Source organism: Brachionichthys hirsutus, unplaced genomic scaffold, assembly GCF_040956055.1.
Source record: "Brachionichthys hirsutus isolate HB-005 unplaced genomic scaffold, CSIRO-AGI_Bhir_v1 contig_201, whole genome shotgun sequence".
NCBI lineage: Eukaryota > Metazoa > Chordata > Actinopteri > Lophiiformes > Brachionichthyidae > Brachionichthys > Brachionichthys hirsutus.
This window is the reverse complement of record NW_027180741.1, coordinates 1-20,284: the sequence shown is the minus strand read 5'-3', so window position 1 is coordinate 20,284 and position 20,284 is coordinate 1. Positions and strand designations below refer to the sequence as shown.

The window sequence follows — 20,284 nt, the reverse complement described above, 5'->3', positions numbered from 1 at the left end:
AAAATATGTGGACATTTTAGTGGCCTTTTGCTTAAGATGTGATTGAAATATAATTTCAATGTCTCTTTTTCCCTTTTCCTTCCTGTAGATCTACTGTAAACATCTAGAAAAGTAAAACAGCCGAGAAACAAATTATATTAATAATGGTGAATCCTAATGAGTTGCATGTTAATAAGTGGTTGTGCTGCACATAGTAAAGATTAATTTTCAACTTTAAACACAAACATATTTCACATATTTCTAAGAACTAAAATGTTGAAATAATAATGCATTTGTATTATAAATAATGCAAATGTCGTGCAGTGAATAAAATGTTGAGATTAAACATGATTAACATAATCCCTCACCTCCATGGGAATATTCCAGGCCATGTAGACGTGGCTTTTAAACTCATCCATCCAAACCTCTGCAACTCGGAGGGCATTTCGCCGCACATGAGACGTTAGATCCTCCGTGTAGGGTTTATGAGCACGCTCTATGTGAGCGATGCGAGCACAAGGCAGGACCTCAACGCTGCCGCCACACTGCCACACCTGGTTCACAAACAGTACAAATACAAAGTTCAAAATGACTTCACAGGATACAAAACACTTGAAATCACTGGGATTAAAGGCTGCACTGACTTCTGCTGGGTGTAATGTAAAGTGCTGCACGTGATGCTGATGCTAGCTGAAGTTCAGCCCTCTCTGCAGAGCTGACAGGCTGTTTCATGTAAAGCCAACCCTTATGATAAATGCATTTGAATGTCTGGATTATTTTGGTGTTGCTGTTCTAATGTTAGGATTCAAATACTGACAGTTACTCAGGTTCGGCATCAATTGGGATGCGTTCTGCTGCTGTGCAGCCCAGATCATACATGACTACAAGGAGATAGTCCCCATGGTGGGAAGGGTTTATATGCCCGTGTCCCGGAGCATAAGCCTTTCTATTTGTGATTCATCGGCTACAGTTACAGCTGCGATCAAGTGCAAGTAAAGGTAAAACCAAAATAATGTTTTTGTAATTAAATGTGCCTTTTTGTATGTTACAGTTTGTATGTGTAACGAATGCTTTTATGATATTTTTAATATAACACATTAATTAACCGCTGCCAATCAAAAAGGTGAATAAGATGCTCTGGAGGGTTCTTGAATTTATAATCTGGTTGTGATAAATTCAGTCTCACCAGCCATGAACAGCGCCGCACGTCACTGCTTCAGGCACATTATAATCAAACAATCACACAAACTCAGGACTGTGCTGTTAGGCAGCAGGTTATTATTGAACATGTATTTCAATGACAACATTTTTTTGTCTAAGAAGCCATTGGTCAAAAATTCAGAATGACAAAGAGCAAAAAGAAAGAATTGGTTTTCTGAAGACGTTTCCCCTCTCATCAAGAGGCTTCTACAGTTCTAAATGTCCCGGTAGAGAAAAACAAGTCCTGAGAAATGTGATTTATACTTCTCTCAGTCCAAGGATGGACTTAGAAGTGAGCCTGTCAATTCTATCTGAGGATATATTCCATACATATTACTGAACCGAAGGCTCAGGTGGTATTTAAATTCAATTCCAATGCCAGCAGCAGCTGCAGTTGTGTCCTGAAGGGTGTAACAGGAAGTGGGATTAATGGGTTAGAGAGGAATGTAGAACCTGAAGCCAGAGTTTTCAATGTCACAAAGGTGGCTGTCTTTTAACACAAATGCATCACCATGGTAACCTCCTACGCTAATACAGAGCCTCCCCAGCACTTATTCATTTCCTGACTGTACACTGGATGAGTGATATGGATTCTCAATGAGAGAATAGTTCATATATACTAACCTGTTTGGTTGTACGTTAATATTAAAACTGTGAAATGTAAATATGGACCATTTTGGATCAATATTTTCATGCTCTGTTCTAATTCAATATAGGTGAAAATCTAATATAATTGTAGATTATACATGACCGCCAGATTCCATAAACATCAGTCAATAATCAACCACGATATTGAGGAACACATTTTGAAGCTCCATTGACTTCAATGTGAACAAAAATTTCAAAGTGATCCAGAATCCGGGATCTCTTCTGGATCATCACCGATATTTAATAAACTGTTCCTGGTCAGATTCCCAACATTTCCATCCAGAACGTTTGAGTATAATCAAACAGACAGACAGACAGACAGACACAGGCAAAAACATAACCTCCTCAGCGAAGTTGAACGTCCAGGAGCGGGTGAACAGATCAACGATTTTAATGATGAGCCTTTGTCTGGCAGCATTTTTTCTTGTTCCTCACTCAGTTTTGCTTTGATGGACGCTGATATATCGCAACAGTAGAATCGCAATCCCCTGCTGGCGGCATAAGAAGGCACAGCCATTACCACGTTGCCATCTGAGGTTGGGGCTGATTTGTGTCTGCTGTTAAAGCCGCAGTTACACTGTATTCCTTCCCAACCAGACAAAACCAATAATGTTTTAGTCAAGCTGAAAAAGACGCAGTGAAACATCATCAGCATCAATAATTTCCAAATACAGATACATACACAGCCAATTACAGCTTCTAATCTTCCGCCATGCTTCAGTCTCAACTTCCCTTCCTGAAAATGGAATCATTTTTGCCGTCTTCTTTACACGTCTTCCAAGTAACTCGATGTCTGCTGCTCTTCTTTAATCACCATAATTGGGTAATCACTGCCAACATGCAGGTCGTAGTCTTCCATTACCACGGTGGGGCACTTTAAATAAGACAACTGTAAATCGTTGCATGTTCCTCACAGTGCATTCTCCTGAAACCATCAAGCTCTCCCCACCTAATCTGCATGGGGACTTATAAAGTGGGGTTTCCTGTGTAAAAGCACACATCAACAGCTCCGTAACAAAGGAACACACTGCACTTTGAGTGTAATCTGTGTTATTGAAAGTCGGGAGCTCACACCACCCATCTGCCTGCCTCCATGCCAGGACAGCACCACCGCTCCCTTCTCTTGTAAGCTCAAATCCCCTCTCTTCAAGAAATCTCACATCTCCTGCTGCCACTTGAATCGCTCCCTCTTCTACCATATCGTCCTAAAAATATACCTCTGCTTGAAGTTGATCTCCCTCACTATCTCACTGTTCTTCCTCTAATTTCCTTTTGTTGAATTCTTCTGGCAGAGCAGCATTCTCATATTACAAATGTTCACTCAGATCTATTATCAGGGCTCTATCCGCCTGGGTCTGAGCTCATTTCATTGCTGACCTCATCTTGCCATGCTTTGGATAAGAGCAAGGGCTAAAAAGCTTTAATGTAAGTGTAATGTCAGTGAAGTGCTTAATTAATTTTTCTGTCTGCTGCAGTGCCAGGTACTGAGCAGAGCGTCTGGTGGCTTAAAGTGGATTTTGATGAGAGCACTTGACAGCATTGCACTAAATCTTTGAGCATTTGCAGCATGATAATAATAACAATGTGATATTATGGTGTGGAAATAAATCAGATCAGATGATCCACATGGATTTAAGTCTAATAACTGGATTGACCATCTACACAATTATATATTTCTTAGCATTTTTGAAACTTCAGGTTTTCTTTGGCTACCTTCAAGCATCCTCCAAAATCTAATTTTATGGGATCAGCCCCCCCACACCTGCAGAATTGAACCAACAGGAACAACACAATCTTTCTTCTTCACTGCAAAGGAGCAACTTGAAGTCAAGTCAGTTACACGGACTGAAAAAAGGTGAGGTTGTAAAACTTGACTGGAATAGCAACAAGCAGCCTCATAATTAAGCCGTCAGTGCTACAAACTGATCACAATCATCAATAATTACCTAGTTCATTACCTCGATGATGTGAGAGCATTATATTACATGCTTACTGTATACTCTATAGAAGTATTCTCGTAACATTAAATCATGGAATAGAATGCAGGCTTGTATTTAGAGTTATATTCACCGTGAACTGTAAGTGAGGTTTGCACTGGTTTCCAGTCCTTCTCTTGTGGGCTCTATATGAGGTGTTGTGCCAGAATCAGATTGTTCAAACTAGGTGAAGCTAGGAGATGAAATTCTTGTTTCATTCTAGGTGGGAGAATTTAGAGCAAGTCATGAGAGGAAATGATCCTTGTAACTTTATTTTATAGTAGACATCTCAGGAAAGAAGCAGAACGCTCCATCACCGACACCAGATCAGCATCTTTAGGATAAGACGTAAATTTGTCTCGACTTCATTTGTACTGATGAAAAATATCTTTCAAACAGGCAAACAGCCCACACGTGTGGCCAAGACCTTGATCTATGTATTGTGAAACGTGTACCGAAGATATTATCGACTTCCTGATAGTTTACGATGTGAAGTGGTGACACTTTGCTGATGACAACTATCAAATCTGAAAAGAAATGCAACAGCAAAGACATATGTCTGCAGCCCGCTGGCAAGATGAGCAGAACTCCAGAACCATATCTTCCTGTGATTTATTATGCTGCCTGAGGAATATTCCCTTTTCATTCAAGACTTGTCTCTGTATTTGAAGCTATCTGCTTTCATATCCCTGCCCTGCCCACCCCCACCCCTCAATAAACCAGAACTGGCTTTAAAAAAAGAAAAACCCTACCATTTCCTGCTGCATTCATTTCTCATTTCCTCAGTATTTTGTGATACTAAATCCCATCTTATCAGAGCATACTGTGAAGATAAACTTGAGATTCCTCTTTAGCTTTCCAGAGTTGAAGCAGTGCAAAACATCCAGTTTCTTGCGCCTGCTATCTAAAGTTTCCTGTGCTCTCCATATAAATGCTGAGACATCAATGTGCATCTCATCCGCTGCCCTTCAGTCGCCATAAATGCACAGTGATAATGGTACGCCGTTACATGTGTGATGTTTTTCTCTAAAATGCTGCATTTGTAACAAAATATGTGAAAGTACTTGTTCAGTTTCTTCTGACCAAATTCCTACAAACATGTTAATGTGAAAGACGATTTAACCCAATAGTAGCATCTGAGAGAGAACATTCCGATTAATGGATAATGAAAAGGATCATATACAGCTATTACATTAAACCCATCTATTTTACTATTAATCATTATCCAATGCCGATCCATTTCTCTGCACAGTGCTTTGATCCAGTGGGAAATGAAGCCATGCTGATTCCTGAGGGTGGATGTGCCGGATGTTCCTCCACCATCCTTCAGATTTGCGCTGACTCTCCCTCGGCTATGACCCAGAACATATTAAAGAATAAACTCCGAGATGATGTTTGTAGGTGACAGGCTTGCAGCAATCCTTGCAGTGAGCTGCAATGTGATGAGCGGTAGCCTTGGATTATTAATCTATCACGTCATATCAAATTACAAAGGAAAACTTCCCAAAGGACTGGGGACACAGTGGAGTTCATTTGGTTTGTTGTTGGTGGTATCTACTCATCCAGGAATATTACTGATGCATTATTCATGGCTTCTTCTTAATATTACATCTTGTCTTCATACCTGAATAAGTCACTTTTTATTCACTATGATTTGTACCAAGTTACTTTCGACAAGTACTGTATCATCTTAATTTAAAGCGATAACGTCCATCTGAATTAGGATTTGATTTATTTTTAAATGCAAACAGTTTCCTTCCATCCCACAATCTTGATTTTCATCAAAAAGGTTTGAAGAAAACAAACCCTGGAACCCCTTAATACATGACGCTGAACTGAATCCAGTTTTTAGCCTTTTTGTTGACATCATATAGAACATTTTGCCATTATAATTTTTTTTATTTGAGGTGATGACCATTTAAATCAAGGCATATGTGATGCATCTTATCCGTGGGGAGGCCTGCTCAGCATTCCCTCTGTCCTACTTGTTCAAAACCTCTGCAGCCAAGAGCATCTCTATAGTAACACTTCAAAACGTTCCTATGAAATCCTCCTTCATTGCTCCACATAGTGAAATTATATCGTTATCAATAGATATGTACATTTGTGCTCATTACCCTGCCATCAGAACTACAGAGGTTAATAATGTTCTAAAAATACATATATTTTGTAGTCTGCCATGTCATACCTGGCAGTGTAATAAAAATGATTTTGAAATAAGCTCATAAAGGGCAGACTGGTGTTTGTTTAGGGCCGTTTAATTTGAATGCAGCTCTTACTAGAATAAACTTATTTCCAGTGCAGTACATGAATATTATTGTAGCACCAGTGCAATGCAGGGTCTTTCGAATTTAATTATGTTTAAAGCAAACATGTCCAAAAGAGCACCACTTCCATTGGAAAAACTTTAAACGTTTGGTGAAATCAAATTGTAAAAATCAACAGTGTATCAAGAGAGGCAGAACTGTGGGGGGCATTTATGATCCGGGGCTGCTCCAGCTGGTTCAGCATTGTGATGATGTCAGCTGGATATACTGAATGACCAGGATATTTCTTTTCCTTTTCCTGATGGAACTGGCATATTCCAAGATAATGGCACATTTCAACAGGCTCAAATTGACAGAGCGGTTCAGGGAGATGAAACATAATTTCCACGAATGGATTCACCACCGCAGAGTCCAGACCCGAACCCCGTTGAGAATCTTTGTGATATGCTAGAGAAGACTCAGCGGCCTGGCTCTCCTATCATCAATACCAGAGCTTGGCAAAATAAAAGAGTTGCGACATCAAAGCTACAGGACTAACCAGTAGTGGTGGGCCAGTGTACTCTACATTGATGCTTTATTCATGCTTAGTATTAACACAAAGGGAGCTTATTTTACAAACGAATGTAAGGTTGAACTTGAGTCAGTCAATTTTAATAAGCTGAATTGTGTATATTTTGCATAGTTAGACAATTAACTGTTTTGATATACAGTATTACACATCTTGAATACGAGCTAATATTTGTTCAGTTTTTATGCCTCACACAGTCACATTACATATTCAAAGCAGCTGCTCTAGGAGTCACAGCTATTAGTGCGAGGATGAATTCACATTCGGTGTTTCAATATTAAAGCAGACTGCTATCAGGACGCGGCTCTTATTCATTCTATATGCTACATATACTTATGAAATTCGTTTTGTTTTTTTTAAATGCTCAAACAAATAATGTTCAGTATTGTTGATACGGAACACAAATCACAGAATGCCGAATATTTAGATGAAATGCAATGTGTAAATCATTACCACGGTAGTAATGGAGTTTTATTGCCACTTCCACGCATACAAAGCCAGCCTCATAATCGTGTTTCATAGCCCTCAATGACCCTCATTTCTCAGCTCAACCTTGCTGGCGCTGGTGGAGAGTGATGATGTCTGTTAGATGCATTGTTCAGGGTTGGCTTCCCTGGCACGATACCCAGTAGGCACAGGTGTTTTGGGAGATCATTTGTATTCCAATTATATTACCCAGTGTGCATTACAGTCCAGGATTTTCATTTATAACCGCTGCATATACGCAAATCTCAATGTAATCTATAAAAAAAAACAAAGTGGATGGGATATTCTGTGCACCCGTTTGCCCAAGCCAACAAACAATTTAGAGACGGGGTAAATTGGCGACACAGATGGGCAGGTGATGAATTGAAGTGAGATTGTATAATGACGCTTCACCCAAACTCAAGCCACTTAAAATAAACATCTTAATGAGTCGTTGATGTTCTAAACAGTCAAACCAGACTTGTTATTTGCACATATGCCTGTAGTGAGCTACAGCACACCCCAGAAGCATTTTAAAGGGTACAAGACAGCTTTTGTGTGTGTCGACTCCCTGCAGCATGATTGTGCTGTGAAGGCGGTGGCTACACCCAAACTCCATCTCCTGCAGTCATCTCACCTGAACGTCGCCACCACCCACAGATCTGTTTAAATGAAGCCGCTGACTCTCAGTACACGCCATCCTCATTACGGTCCTGATCATACTGCAGGCCACGTTCACGGAAACAAACTTAGAGTCTGTTCATCACTCAAACTTTCCTTTTAAAAGGATTCCCGGTGTTTATACAAGTGAACAGATGAATTACAAGCTTTCAGACCTCTACCAGCAGTAATGCTTTAATGGTGATCGATTATGTTTTCATAACCTAATGTTATTGATTAGAGCAAGTAGCAAGTCACAAACATGCTGATGAGGAACTTAGTATTCCTGACGATTCTTTTCTTGGGTTGGCTTGAACATTTAACCAAAAACACAAAGAAAGCAGCAGCTCTGGGCGTCCAGAGTCTGGACAAGATCCAGGATTTCTAGTCTTTGTCTTGGCCTCAAGCCTCCGGGGGTGTCATTGAGCAAATTAGACCTTATTTCTATGAATAACTATTACATTTTCTTTATAATGATGTAGGAATGCAATCCACAGGAAACAAGGGACCTTTGAGCTAAAGATTCATTTCTAAGAACCAACATTCATGAGGTGCATCGCACTACTATTTATGGTTGAATGTGGGTGTGTGGAAGGCGGGATGTGAGGCCGATCCACGTCCACACATTGACAGGTGAATCATGACTTATAAAGGGAACATTACATTAAGTCGTTTATATAGAATTTAACATTCTGATTGCTTTTTTTTGTTGCATGCCTTTTTTATGACCGGACACCTTCACGCATGGCTACGTCTCCTCTCCTACCCCTGTCCTGCTCACAAACAAACATGACTTGAAGAACCACATCAAAAAAAACTTTTTGGGGTTTGCTGCATGTCTATAAATACAATCCACAAAATAAATCAATGCTTGTGCTCAAACACAGTTCAAAGAGAAATGGTCAGGGATGGAGCGGGAAAGTGCAACACATACTTTTAGCAGCTGCTTCGTGACTATTACTATTATGTAGTAGTTTATCGCCAACAGCAACCCAGATTCATCTTTAAGGTGTATCCAGATTCCACCATTTCTGTCTTCAATGTAAATTATTTAATCCCCTAATAACACTAGAAACGCCTGGAGAACAATTCATATAGGATTGTCCAGGAGTCTGTAAATCCTTGTTTTATTTTTAAAATGTGCAAAATATGCATATGCATTTAATTGTATGTACATGAACATTTTATGTTTCTTCGCCTCTCTTGTATTTACCTGTGCATATGCTCCATGTATGCAGCATTAAGAGGACTACAACCATTCAATTCATTGTGAATTACCTCGATGAAACTGCATTCAATACCGCCGCCATGATAAAAACCAGGCCATTTTATGACATGAATTCACACACATTAGATTGAGTTGGAATTCCTCCACGCCATGACAGAACTATTCAGCTTGCACTTCGTGACCAAACGTGAACAGAGAGCAGCAGTTCATTTCCCCCTCACAGCACCAGAGCACCCCCCTTTCATGCTGAGGCCAAAGCCTGGGGCTGTTGGCTGGGTGTGAGCGCGTCTCCGAGGAGCTGTCAGCAGCTAGTTTGTGTGATGGCAGGTGGTCCAGAGGCATGACCAATACGCTGCAGACAGGCAGACAGACCCTGCTGCGGCTCTATGGGGCCAAGCCAGAGTCCGTAGGCCTTGTAGCTTCTAGCTGACAGTGTCACCCTCTGTTTCAAAGGCTCTAGTGAACTCTAAACCACAATAACCTCCAGGCAAGGGCAACTTCCTTGAGTCAGACACGAGCAAGTAAGTAAACTACTCTGAACAGTGAATTTGGGGCAAAAGCAATAGGCCATAAAGTTTCATCAAAATGTTTATACACAGGTCTGAGGCTCTGGTTGGTAATATGTACAATAAAAATCATCAATGTGTCCGACTATAAAGAAATCAGCAGGGATATTACCGACCCCAAGAATGTAACTTCTGTAGTCAGAGGACATCTGGGTCTCATCTCCTTACAGATGATCAAATCTCTGTCATTAGAGAGGATGAGGATTTCTACACTCGCTATCTTGTCGTGTGCTTGTCTCCATTTCTTGAGCTGAGGATGCATGAATGAACTTGTACAGTAGATGTGTGTGCTCTCGCTCTCTCTCTCTCTCTCTCAAAATGAAATCTGCTTCTGGCTGAATATTCTACGCTTCACCTACACGTCTAACACCGTTTTTAACAGATCGCATCACTTGTAGCTAAATGGCAATTTTTCAATGCATGAATTATTTCAACAATCAGCTCCACTGTGACCTTGCTCCCAACAGACATTAAGCGCCATTATCATTGTTAATTTTCCACACATTACCTGGATGAACCATGGCCCGTGGCCACCAGGGGTCGACGCTATTACTCACCCTGATGCCCAGCTCCACATTTTCTCCCCCATACACTTCCATTCCCTCATCGAGCAGGCCAATCTCCTCAAAGTACAGCCGATCCACCACAAAGCAGCCAATCAGGGCCGGGCTCCTGGTAGATTAGAGATGATAAAGATCAGCGCCATTACTCTGTCCCGGTAATGCTAACTTTCAGTTGCTATAGTGACAGCAAAAAACAGGATAAGGCCTTCCTGAATGACTCATTTAGCAGCGGAGACAGATTGTTTTACTAAATGTTAGATAAAGAATGTCATATTATGCTACTTGTTGAAGACGATCAGAACCTTATGGTCTTCACTTACTGTATTGGTGCACTCTTGTTGCCCTTGTGCCACCAGGACTTGGGTGGGTTAAGGTAGCGACACCAGAGCTCCCAGTCAAAGCCCTGGGCAGACAGTGGATATTCTTCAATCTCAAATGTGTCGTATTTGATGTTATCAAACGATGGGGAGATGATGCGTGTTCTGTCTTCTTTAATTCTCTGCAGTATGGGCTCAGCCCTTAAAATATGGAGAGAGAGAGAGTCATTTTTAGTTTGAGAGAATGTTTTGGCAGGTTTTCTCCATCACACATCTGATCATGCAAGTCATGAAACGGAAGTTATTAAAAGCCCAATATCCTGTTTTCAAGAGAAATTCCATCCAGTTAATCAACACGTCATGTTCCATCTGATAAGCTGATAAATAGAGGAAACATGTTTATGCTCATTGGAGTCCATTCATAAACGGCATCATTTAATTCGGCGCCACTTTTAAATACAGTTCAGGGCAATGTGACAAGAAAAAGGCCGACAGTCTGTGAATCTGTTTAAATAGAAATATTTAATATTAAAATCTAAAAGCAAACTCTAAACTTTGGAGATTTGTTGTAACCATAATTTGTTTTCTGGTACTTTAATATAAGAAGCCACAGAAGACTGTTAGCATAAGATTAATGCACCCTCCCCTGAGGCTTTTGGTTGTGTTTAAATATATGGATGCATTAATCTTCTACTTTACCTTTCGGCAAAGAAACCAAATTCCCAATGTCAAACTTTCTTTAATGAGTTCATGTTTTGATCTGTGGATAAACGTTGTGTTTGTTCTCATAGATACAGAATAAAGCCATGAGAAGAGAGCCACAGTCTGTTTTCACATTTGATAACTGTCTCTCAGCCCACACAGAGGGATGACTAAAGAACTCGTGTGTCGAGCTGTGCTACCATTATACGCTGCTCTTCTGGCGAGTGACTCACCAGCCAACATTGAACTCAACGTGAGCGTCGAACAGGGCAACAACCGGGGCGGTAGCGGTCCTCCAGCCGCTCACTCTGGACCGGATCAGACCCTCCTGCTTGGAATGGCGCACCATTTTAATGAATCCTGGACGTTGGCTGTTTGTGTGAGACACAAAATCCTGTAGCTTCTCCTTTAGCTCATCTACAAAACACACACACACACACACACACACACACACAGATTTGATGTAATATCTGAAGATGAGTTAGGAGACAGGTGGATGCAGAGAAAGCTACTTATCAGCAAGCTTCCAATGACAAGAAGCCATCGCCTTCTTCTCCGGGGGGCAGTGTTTCACTGGTAGGAGGCCAGCAGAGATAATGCTTCACTGCTTTGATCAGTGGACCAAAGAGGCAGCAGCTTCAGCCAGAGCTGCAGACCGCCATGGGGCTCACCAATCATAACCTAGTAGAGCAATACTGAGGACTCAGCCTGCGCCGCTTCTCAAAATGCTCAAAGTTCATCTGTTTTAATGCCTCAAAGTTTACCGCCATTATTGCCTGACTTATAAACTGTGTGATGAATCATAGCTTTGCCGTAGCTCACAAAAATGCATTCCATTGCAGCAAAGGGTAAGAGGTCCAATCGCTACAAAAATATTAATCCAAGACAAAAAAAAAAAAAGAATCTTAAAAAGCCTATTCTCTGAGGTTACTTGTGTTAGGAAATGTCCGTGAGTTACAAAAACTACCGTTTATCACAAGTGTTTAATGCATCATCTACATTAAGCAGGAAATACACCTTTCATCAGCAATGTGCTTCATCATTTTGCTTATGTAAATCACCTTTGGCTTCTTTTTGCAAATACCTTCTGATGTTAAAGGCGACATGGAGCAGACAGATCACAACCATAGTTCAATCATCTGTCTGGCTTCTTTAGAGGCAGGATGATTTAAAAAAAAAAAAAAAAAGAGATTCCAAACCAAAAAAAGAGTAAATTGGCTGTATGGTGCAAAGAACGAAACAAAGTTCAGAAGCTTCACCTTTGGCAAAAGTAAAATAAAAACTTTCCTGCAGACATATAAAAGAGAATGTGTCTATTACACACATATTATAAATATAATATAGAAGTGAAAATGTTATCAAACAACAGCAATTGACTTTTCCTGCCAAGGACAATGTTTAAGGCCTGTCCTTAACATTCAATCTTTTTAACAAACTGAACCAAACACATAAATTGAGTTTATTTACATCCAGCTTCACTGTGTTTCTCCATGCATAATAATCACAACTGTAAATCAGCTGAAGAAAACTGTAACAGGAATGTGCGTCTTACTGCCCGCATGGTCATCAGTGAGGCGCCATTTCCAGCAAACTGTAGACTGTAAAAAACTGTAAAACTAAAGTCTCAAGTCTGAAACAGAACAATTCCTACATTCTTCAATTACCTCAATTTGTCAGAACTGTTTTTTGGGCAAGAACTGACGGCACATAAGATTTAAAAAAAAAAAAAAAGATTGCAAAGCTGGAAATCTAGAGGGTTACACTTATTTTTCAAGTCGATGCTGCCGTTTCTCGGAGGAGACAGAAGAGCGCTGCCATTTCCCACCGGGCCATAAACAAGTCTGGAGAAGAATAATCTACACTAGATACACAACTACATAAAGATCCAAGCTACATTTACATAAAGAATGATGCCTTCCTATTCCAGAAGAGTGGTTGATGTTCTTATCCTTGTGGGTTAATTGTAATCAGCAGACGTCCCTCGTATAAATCTGTCATTCGTTACGTGGCCTGACCTTAAAGCAGAGTCACTCTGGATCAGGGAAACACACCAGCAGCAGCAGTCTGCACTTCAGACTCTGAGTTCTAGTTAAAGCTACTGTATTCACTCAGATGAAAGGCTGCTGGTGATGTACAATACATCATTGTCCCTCATCTAATCCATAAATAATTAAGATAATCTGATGAGTGTGCAAATGAAAATAAGAGTGATGATGTTTACGCCTCATAACACATCATAATCAAGTGCAGTCCATTACACCAGGCGTGGCTGACGGCCAGCAGACGCCAGTCATTCAGGAGCAATATATCTGGCTAAACCTCTGCTGGAAAGCAGCGGGCTTCAGTTTCCAACATCACCGTCCAAGAAATACGATAATATACTTAAATTGTGTCAAGAAACAGGTTTTTCTGGGAAGAAAAACAAAAAACAAAAACATGTACAGCTGCAGAATGGTGTTTGCACCATCAAGCTCGGCTCCTTTTCCATCCTCAGTGAGATTGTAAAGTAACACAACCTATATATAGAAACTGTGTCAGCGTTAATTAATCAGCGACGGCACAATGAAAATGGTTTATAGTCAAACCAAAAACATACCTTGTAAGTTCCTTTATGTTTTTTTTTCAGTGTTCAAATGGTTAAATTGTAACAGAGTGAATAATTGTGTGCGTAACCAGGCATTTGATCAAGAATGGGATTTTGATAATTGAATGTTGTCTTTCTGAATTTTTGTTCACTTGATGCAAATTCAAAGTAAACACCAGACAGGCGTCAGTGCTCGCACAACAGATGGCAAACCGGATTGGGTATGAGTCTCAAAGTTTCTGTGAGATTTGTACTACACCACTTGTAAAATTTATCATGGCAAAACTGCAGGTGTGAAAATCTGTTTAAAATATCTTACGCTCACTCTTCCTCCACAGTTTTACCAGTCTTGCATCCAACGCCCAGGTCCAGAGTTTGGATATGAAGCTGGCAGTTTGTTAAAAAGATTCTGAACACATGTTGATGAAGTTCCAGCACAAATTGTATCTTATAGTTGGCAGCAAACAGCTAGGTTTTGTTGCGTTTGGCTGCTCATCTCAGCGTCTCTGAACCCTCCATCTTAAATTAGCTGGAGCCTGAAGTACCTGCTTGTTGAATGGCCAGCTGATATCAAACAGTTGGTGTACTTCCTCCGGACACTTGAGTTGTTGATTGAATCCACATAAGACCACAGAATTACAGGGACAGATGTCTAGAGAAGCATACCAGACATACAAGTGACAATGCTTAGTGAAAAAGGTTTAGATGAGGTCATTAAATTCTTTCTGTTGTCTATATTTAGCTTGAAATTATCTGCTCTTTACAGAACAATTTACTTTCATGTATTTTTAAGACATATTCAGTTTCAATTTCAATTTCAATTTAAGCAATCATAAATCCACTGACATCCTGCAAAATAAGTGCAAACTTCTAAAAAAAAAAGTCCACTCCAAAATCGACAAGCCCTTCTTGGGCCCCCAGCTTGGGACATTATCCAATTAAGGAGGAATCAGTTAGGTCAATTTGCCCTTCTCTCCCTTGAGCGCTCCACATCCTCCTGCATGCTAATGCCACTCCGAGGTGAGCGGTGACAGTGGTGGATGACGAATGTATAGCTGTGGACGACGACCCCTTCAACAATCACAGGAGCGTCACAGGTGAACTGGCTAATGACATTTAGCACACAGAAGATTCACAATCGCGATGATAATGATGAGAACAGGACTATCAGACGCAGCGTGATGAGGGCTCAGGCAAACGGGGTGAAATACCATCAGCAAAATGTCAATGCGTGACTTGGTTCCCTCAAGGAGCGAAAGGCGACTGCTCCCCAGGTCTCAATTCCGTGATGAAATATGAAAGATAATGTGATCTGATTGATAATCTGATCTTGGAGGAGGAGGAGTGAACTTTTGGGTTTTCATCTGAACATGTGTTACAGATAAATATATTCAATTTTCTGGACAATAATGACCTTACGGAGAGGGATCGTTCTTATCCTGGAGCCTAGGTGATAAATCACCAACAGCAGAGTGATCTACAATCTGTTCAAAAAGGCTACAGGCCATGAAACACATTTTGCATTATTGACTTTGGTACACATGTTTCCCCCCGTGCCAGCAGTCCTTATTCGATTGTCTTTCATGGCTGCCTCTGTTCTTACAAACAGCACAACACATTGGAAAGTGTACCGTCGGTGAATGATCTTGGTACAGTGGAGTTAACTTTTTTATTTCTCCTTTTGTAATTTAGTTGAGTCGCAGACTTTAAATCATATGTCCACTTTTCACTGGTGAATTAAAGTCAATTTCCTGCAATGCACAAGAGACCCAAGTCCTGTCCCAGAAATCTAGCACAGCAGTCAAGTGGAGAGGTTGGCAGCTACACACTCTTGGCTTACATAGCTTTTTAATTTGACACTGTTGAGACTGCATCCAATGAATGCAGATGTAGAAATTAGGGTTGCAAATACAAGCAAATTGCACACAAACACTTCATCACCTTGCTGGACTGTTGTCCGCCTAAAGGCAGACTTCCTAGCTGTACGGCTAATTAGAGTTCAATCCAGTGAAAACAGTCACTCGTTAAAAACCCTGGAGGTCATTAGAGGGGCAATAGAATATCTTTAGATTTCTACACTCGTGTGAGGTAACAATATGCAAATTATAGACCTGTTTTACTACAACGCTTCTTTCTACTTTCAGAAAGGACCTTCATTATACGAATGATAAATTATACCATAAAAAATAATGGTATCATACAAATTATTAGCACTAATGTGAATGGTGCCAAATAATGAAATTAATTTGTACCGGTAATTAAAAAAAATTAAGATAAGCATCCAAGAATAGAACAAATGGCAGCGCCTGTTGATTTGAAAGAGAAAAATATATATATATTAAAAAGACAAACATAAGAAAAGTAAAAAGTATAAAAAGGCATGAGTGGGGTTTCCTCCAAAATAAGTGTGCATTTTTCATAATTCCATCCAGTGTTGATGTTGCCTTGGTTGTCGTGGGAGCTCACCTGAGCAGGTTCACGATATGAATTATTTAAATCTGTTATTTAAATCTGTTATTTAAATCTGTTAAATCTTATTTATATCTCCCGACACACAGCAGAATCAGTCAGGATGCAATGCTAACAAGCAGGAAATACAGAGTCATTGAGGAAATCATTAGGAAGAAAGGCAAGTCAGCCATCCCTGTTAATCTGTAGTTCTTGTTCAGTGCATATCTGAGAAAAGGTTGAGTTTAAATAAAAACAAATGAATGAAAAATAAAATGTTTAAAACCTGTAGTTACTGTGTGGATTAAGTTTGGTGAAAAAGCATTTAAGTTTCTAACCAGAAACCCTATTCTGAGACAGCACAAACACACAAAATGAAACATGAATAAATGAAAACAATAAATAAATACAAGGGATAAAAGTACTTAAAATAGAAACTACTTAGCTGTTATGAAATAGTATTAAATGATATTCAAGTTATGTTCTGGAAACCAATACATTGTGTATGCAGATGACCTATGATGACTTTTATACTTATTCTAATGAGGCCGGTCTATATTTGACGGCGTCAATAATCAAACCAAAGCCGACGTCCAAAGGGCAGATATTAAATTAACCTATCCCAGCACCCACAATCTCAGACACTGAGAAAGTCTAGCATGCACTCGTCAGAGTTCTGTGATGGCGCAGAAATGCTTTCATGCAAGAAAGCGTTCCACTCAAGGTTACTTTGTAATGTGCTCGCAGAGCAGAAATCCTCCCTTGTGAGCATAGTTTTCCGCTTGAAGTCAGTGTTTTGTACACTCATGTCATTTGAATTGCAATTGATTTTAACGTGTCTCGGGTTTGAGCCAAATTAAACATCATACTTGGATGTTTCAAGATGCATAATCACACTTTTCTTTTGCTGCCACAAATGAGATAACCATACACAAAATTCCCTTTGTAGGAAACATGTTTCCTACATGTCGCCATGCCGACAGAGAGAGAGAGAGGAGAAGACAAGAACGGGAATACGGTACCAAGCGCTGAGTTAATCAAAATTTGGATGTGATGTGATACAAGGGAGATCTGTGAATAAAGCCATTTAACATACATTCTTAAATGAATAACTCTTCAATAGTTTGTATTCATTTTCCAACGCTTTCCCGGCTTTAGCGGATCAGGGAAGTTGTCTGTCTCGCTGCAGGCGAGAGGCGGAGCTCTTTACAGCAGACGCTCTCTCTCTCTCTCTCTCTCTTTCTGTCGGCATTGGCGACGCAGATGCCACAGAGAACAAAAAGACCAAATCGAGAGTTCTCTCGTGGATTTTTATCTCCATTTTAATCTGGCTTCTTCCTCACTTTCCACGACTTTGCTGACGCTGTAGTTCAGATTGTAAAGGCTGAACGGAGGAGCTGATCGCTGCTAAATAATCGCTGCCATACTAAATAGCAGTGAGCTCGGTGCTGCAGCCGTTTCAGGTCACACCCAGAATGCCTTGCGACGTAAACAACATTGGTGACCCCAAACAAAACGGATTATATATATATCTTATAAGAAATAATTATATATTTTTGTCTATGTATTTACGTAGTAGAGGTATATTCTTGTGGTTTTAGACTGATTTGTCAGAACAGTCAGGGATCACTTTATAGTGAACAATAACTTTCTGAAACAACAACCCAACTTTCAATCCCCAAAAAATACTGCGACGAGTTGATGCCAAATTGTTCCACATGCTAGAAATGGTAACTTATTTTGGACCAGAAAAACAAACTGATTAATCCATTATTTCACTATCACTCTCGTATCTGTCTATTCCTCTGAGATGATGAAGAGTTGGGCCTATCTTTTTAACAACAGCAGGACACACACACCACTTCACTATGATGAGAAATTCAAACCTTATTAAGCCTGGCTGTGTGTGCTAAGCTAAAATTGGGCAATGGCAGTAATTTAACATGATGATACTTACCGTTATTGCTATTGTCGTCCACTAGGATTATCTCTTTGAGAAGGTGCGAGGGCGTCCTGCTGATGGCGGAGTGAATGGACCGAAGGAGGACAGACAAGGCTTCATTCACAAAGATGAACACAATGCCCACTTGAGGAAGGTTTAAGGGATAAGTGTTGTTCCGGCACCTGTGAAAGAAGTAACAAACCTTTACAGGACAATGTTGGAGTCAATCTTCGGACCTGCATGATATCTGGAGGATTAACACATAAATTTAACCTTGACTTCTAAAGAGCAGTGCAAAGTCAGATTTCATGCCGTCACAGATAGTTGGCCGAACAAGCCAGCAGAACCCTATTTTCATAAATCAAGGTATAAATGCAGGTACTGGCACCAGTTCATGGCCAGATGAGCTTTGGAAATTTAATGAGAATGCCACTGGAATAGTAGTACACCTGCAAAGTAATTATAAAAGGGACGAGTTTAGGACTAATAAATATCAATCAGGTTTCTCTCTTTGACTGTTCGGGGACCGTTTTCTGTCACTGCATGCTGACATTTTCATTGTGAATGAGGAGGTCAGCCTATTCTCTGAGGAGGAAACTGATGTCCATGTTCAGGAAATGCAGACAGAGCAGGCAGCAGAAATATGACTAGCTGCAGGTCATGCCACTTTCAGTTTGAATTAAGGTATTTGAAATGTGTGCTAAAATATTCCCTCATTAGCAGTATGTGGATTGTTTCCATAATAATCCTCTTGTCATGACCATTAAATATCATTGTTCAAAGTGTATTGTGTTGGGATTGTGACGGCTTACCCATGTACTGCCGCGCCAATTAAATTGAGTAAAATCACGCCACAGTTATCACATCATGCTGCACATAATGCCCAGAAGCCTGCTGTATTTACTGAAGACCATGACTTGGGCATTACATTTGGGAATCGTTTGCGTGATTAATGTATGATTAATGTATCCAGCCAGAACAGTTCCAGATGAGTATACAAAGCCAATATTAATGGGAATGGGTGCTCTGAGAGGAATGTGCAGTGTAGAAAATAGCCTGCAGATCGTAAAGAGCCGTGCTAGTGTTTGCACCATGATGTCATCTTGTGTGTTTCTGTAATGATGACATTTATCATTTGTTTTATCAGTAACTGCCGTTTCAATATTTGAAAAGTGCCGTTTCTTTTTCTTTTTGCACATTACAATACACAAAGGTAAATTTGAATTGAACTAATTTAATTGCTTTCCTTGCCCTGCGATGAACTGGCGCCTTGTCCAGGGTGTACCCCGCCTCTTGCCCATTGATTGCTGAGATTGGCTCCAGCTTGGCCAGCGACCCGATAACGGACAAAGCGGTTGGAAAATTAATGAATGAATAATTGCTTTCCTTTACACAGTAATATTGTTATTTGAATCGTGAAAGTCTTTTTTTGCAAAGTGAAACTCTGATATTGTGAGATTTACGTATAGGCTGCAGATGGAAAATATGCACTTGGCCTGCCACCTTCAGATGGTACCTTCAGGGATTTGTGACTGATGTTGGTGCAGTCCATGTGTCTCTCCTTATGTCTGTCCCCTCCAGCCCTTAAAAGGGATGTCGACCCGATAACTCAAACAGTGTGACAATGTGGAGGACAGAAAACATTGGTCCAGCTCACATATACCAGACTGATTAACTTGTGTGGGCTATGTGCCCGTTACGTTTGGGACAAAAGAGACATTTAATGTGAATACACACCCAGTTTGGATTAGCAAGGACACATATGTTCTGTAGTCTTACCCATCAGGCCTGAGGTCTGGTATTGGCCTGTCTAGAGAGAGTCGGTCACTGAGGTAGCCATTATATCCATAGTACTGGAACATCTTCAGCGCCACCCTGCGGTTATCCGGACTGAGCTCCTGGCCCCAGTGAGCAAACAGTGACGAGTCAGAGAATGATGCGTCCATCGGATCATCCTCTCCCCTCCCGGGAGTGTCTATGAGGCACAGGAAGACAAATAGCACGAGTGTTTATCAGGGTCAGAGCCTCTCAGTCTAATGGTGAGGTTGGGCATGAGGTGATATTTAAGGTGGGTGGAACAATGAGAGGGCGAATTTAATCCCTGTGATGAATGCTGCTTCCTTGTGTCAGTTATCAGGTGAAGGGTAGTTTGTTGTTACGGAGACTGATTG

General features: G+C 40.5%; 1 protein-coding gene across 1 annotated transcript in view; it reads right to left on the bottom strand.

The window, feature by feature from the left end:
- LOC137916599 (polypeptide N-acetylgalactosaminyltransferase 18-like) overlaps positions 1-20,088 on the bottom strand; it is a gene marked incomplete at its 5' end in the record, with an annotated part of 33,114 nt that extends 13,026 nt beyond the window's left edge. Inside the window, 6 exons of the mRNA XM_068759588.1 lie at positions 348-533; positions 10,115-10,229; positions 10,441-10,638; positions 11,373-11,556; positions 18,129-18,295; positions 19,893-20,088. Coding sequence (XP_068615689.1) covers positions 348-533; positions 10,115-10,229; positions 10,441-10,638; positions 11,373-11,556; positions 18,129-18,295; positions 19,893-20,088 — 1,046 coding nt within the window. The remainder of the gene's footprint in view (positions 1-347; positions 534-10,114; positions 10,230-10,440; positions 10,639-11,372; positions 11,557-18,128; positions 18,296-19,892) is intronic.
- Between the last annotated feature and the right edge of the window lie 196 nt (positions 20,089-20,284).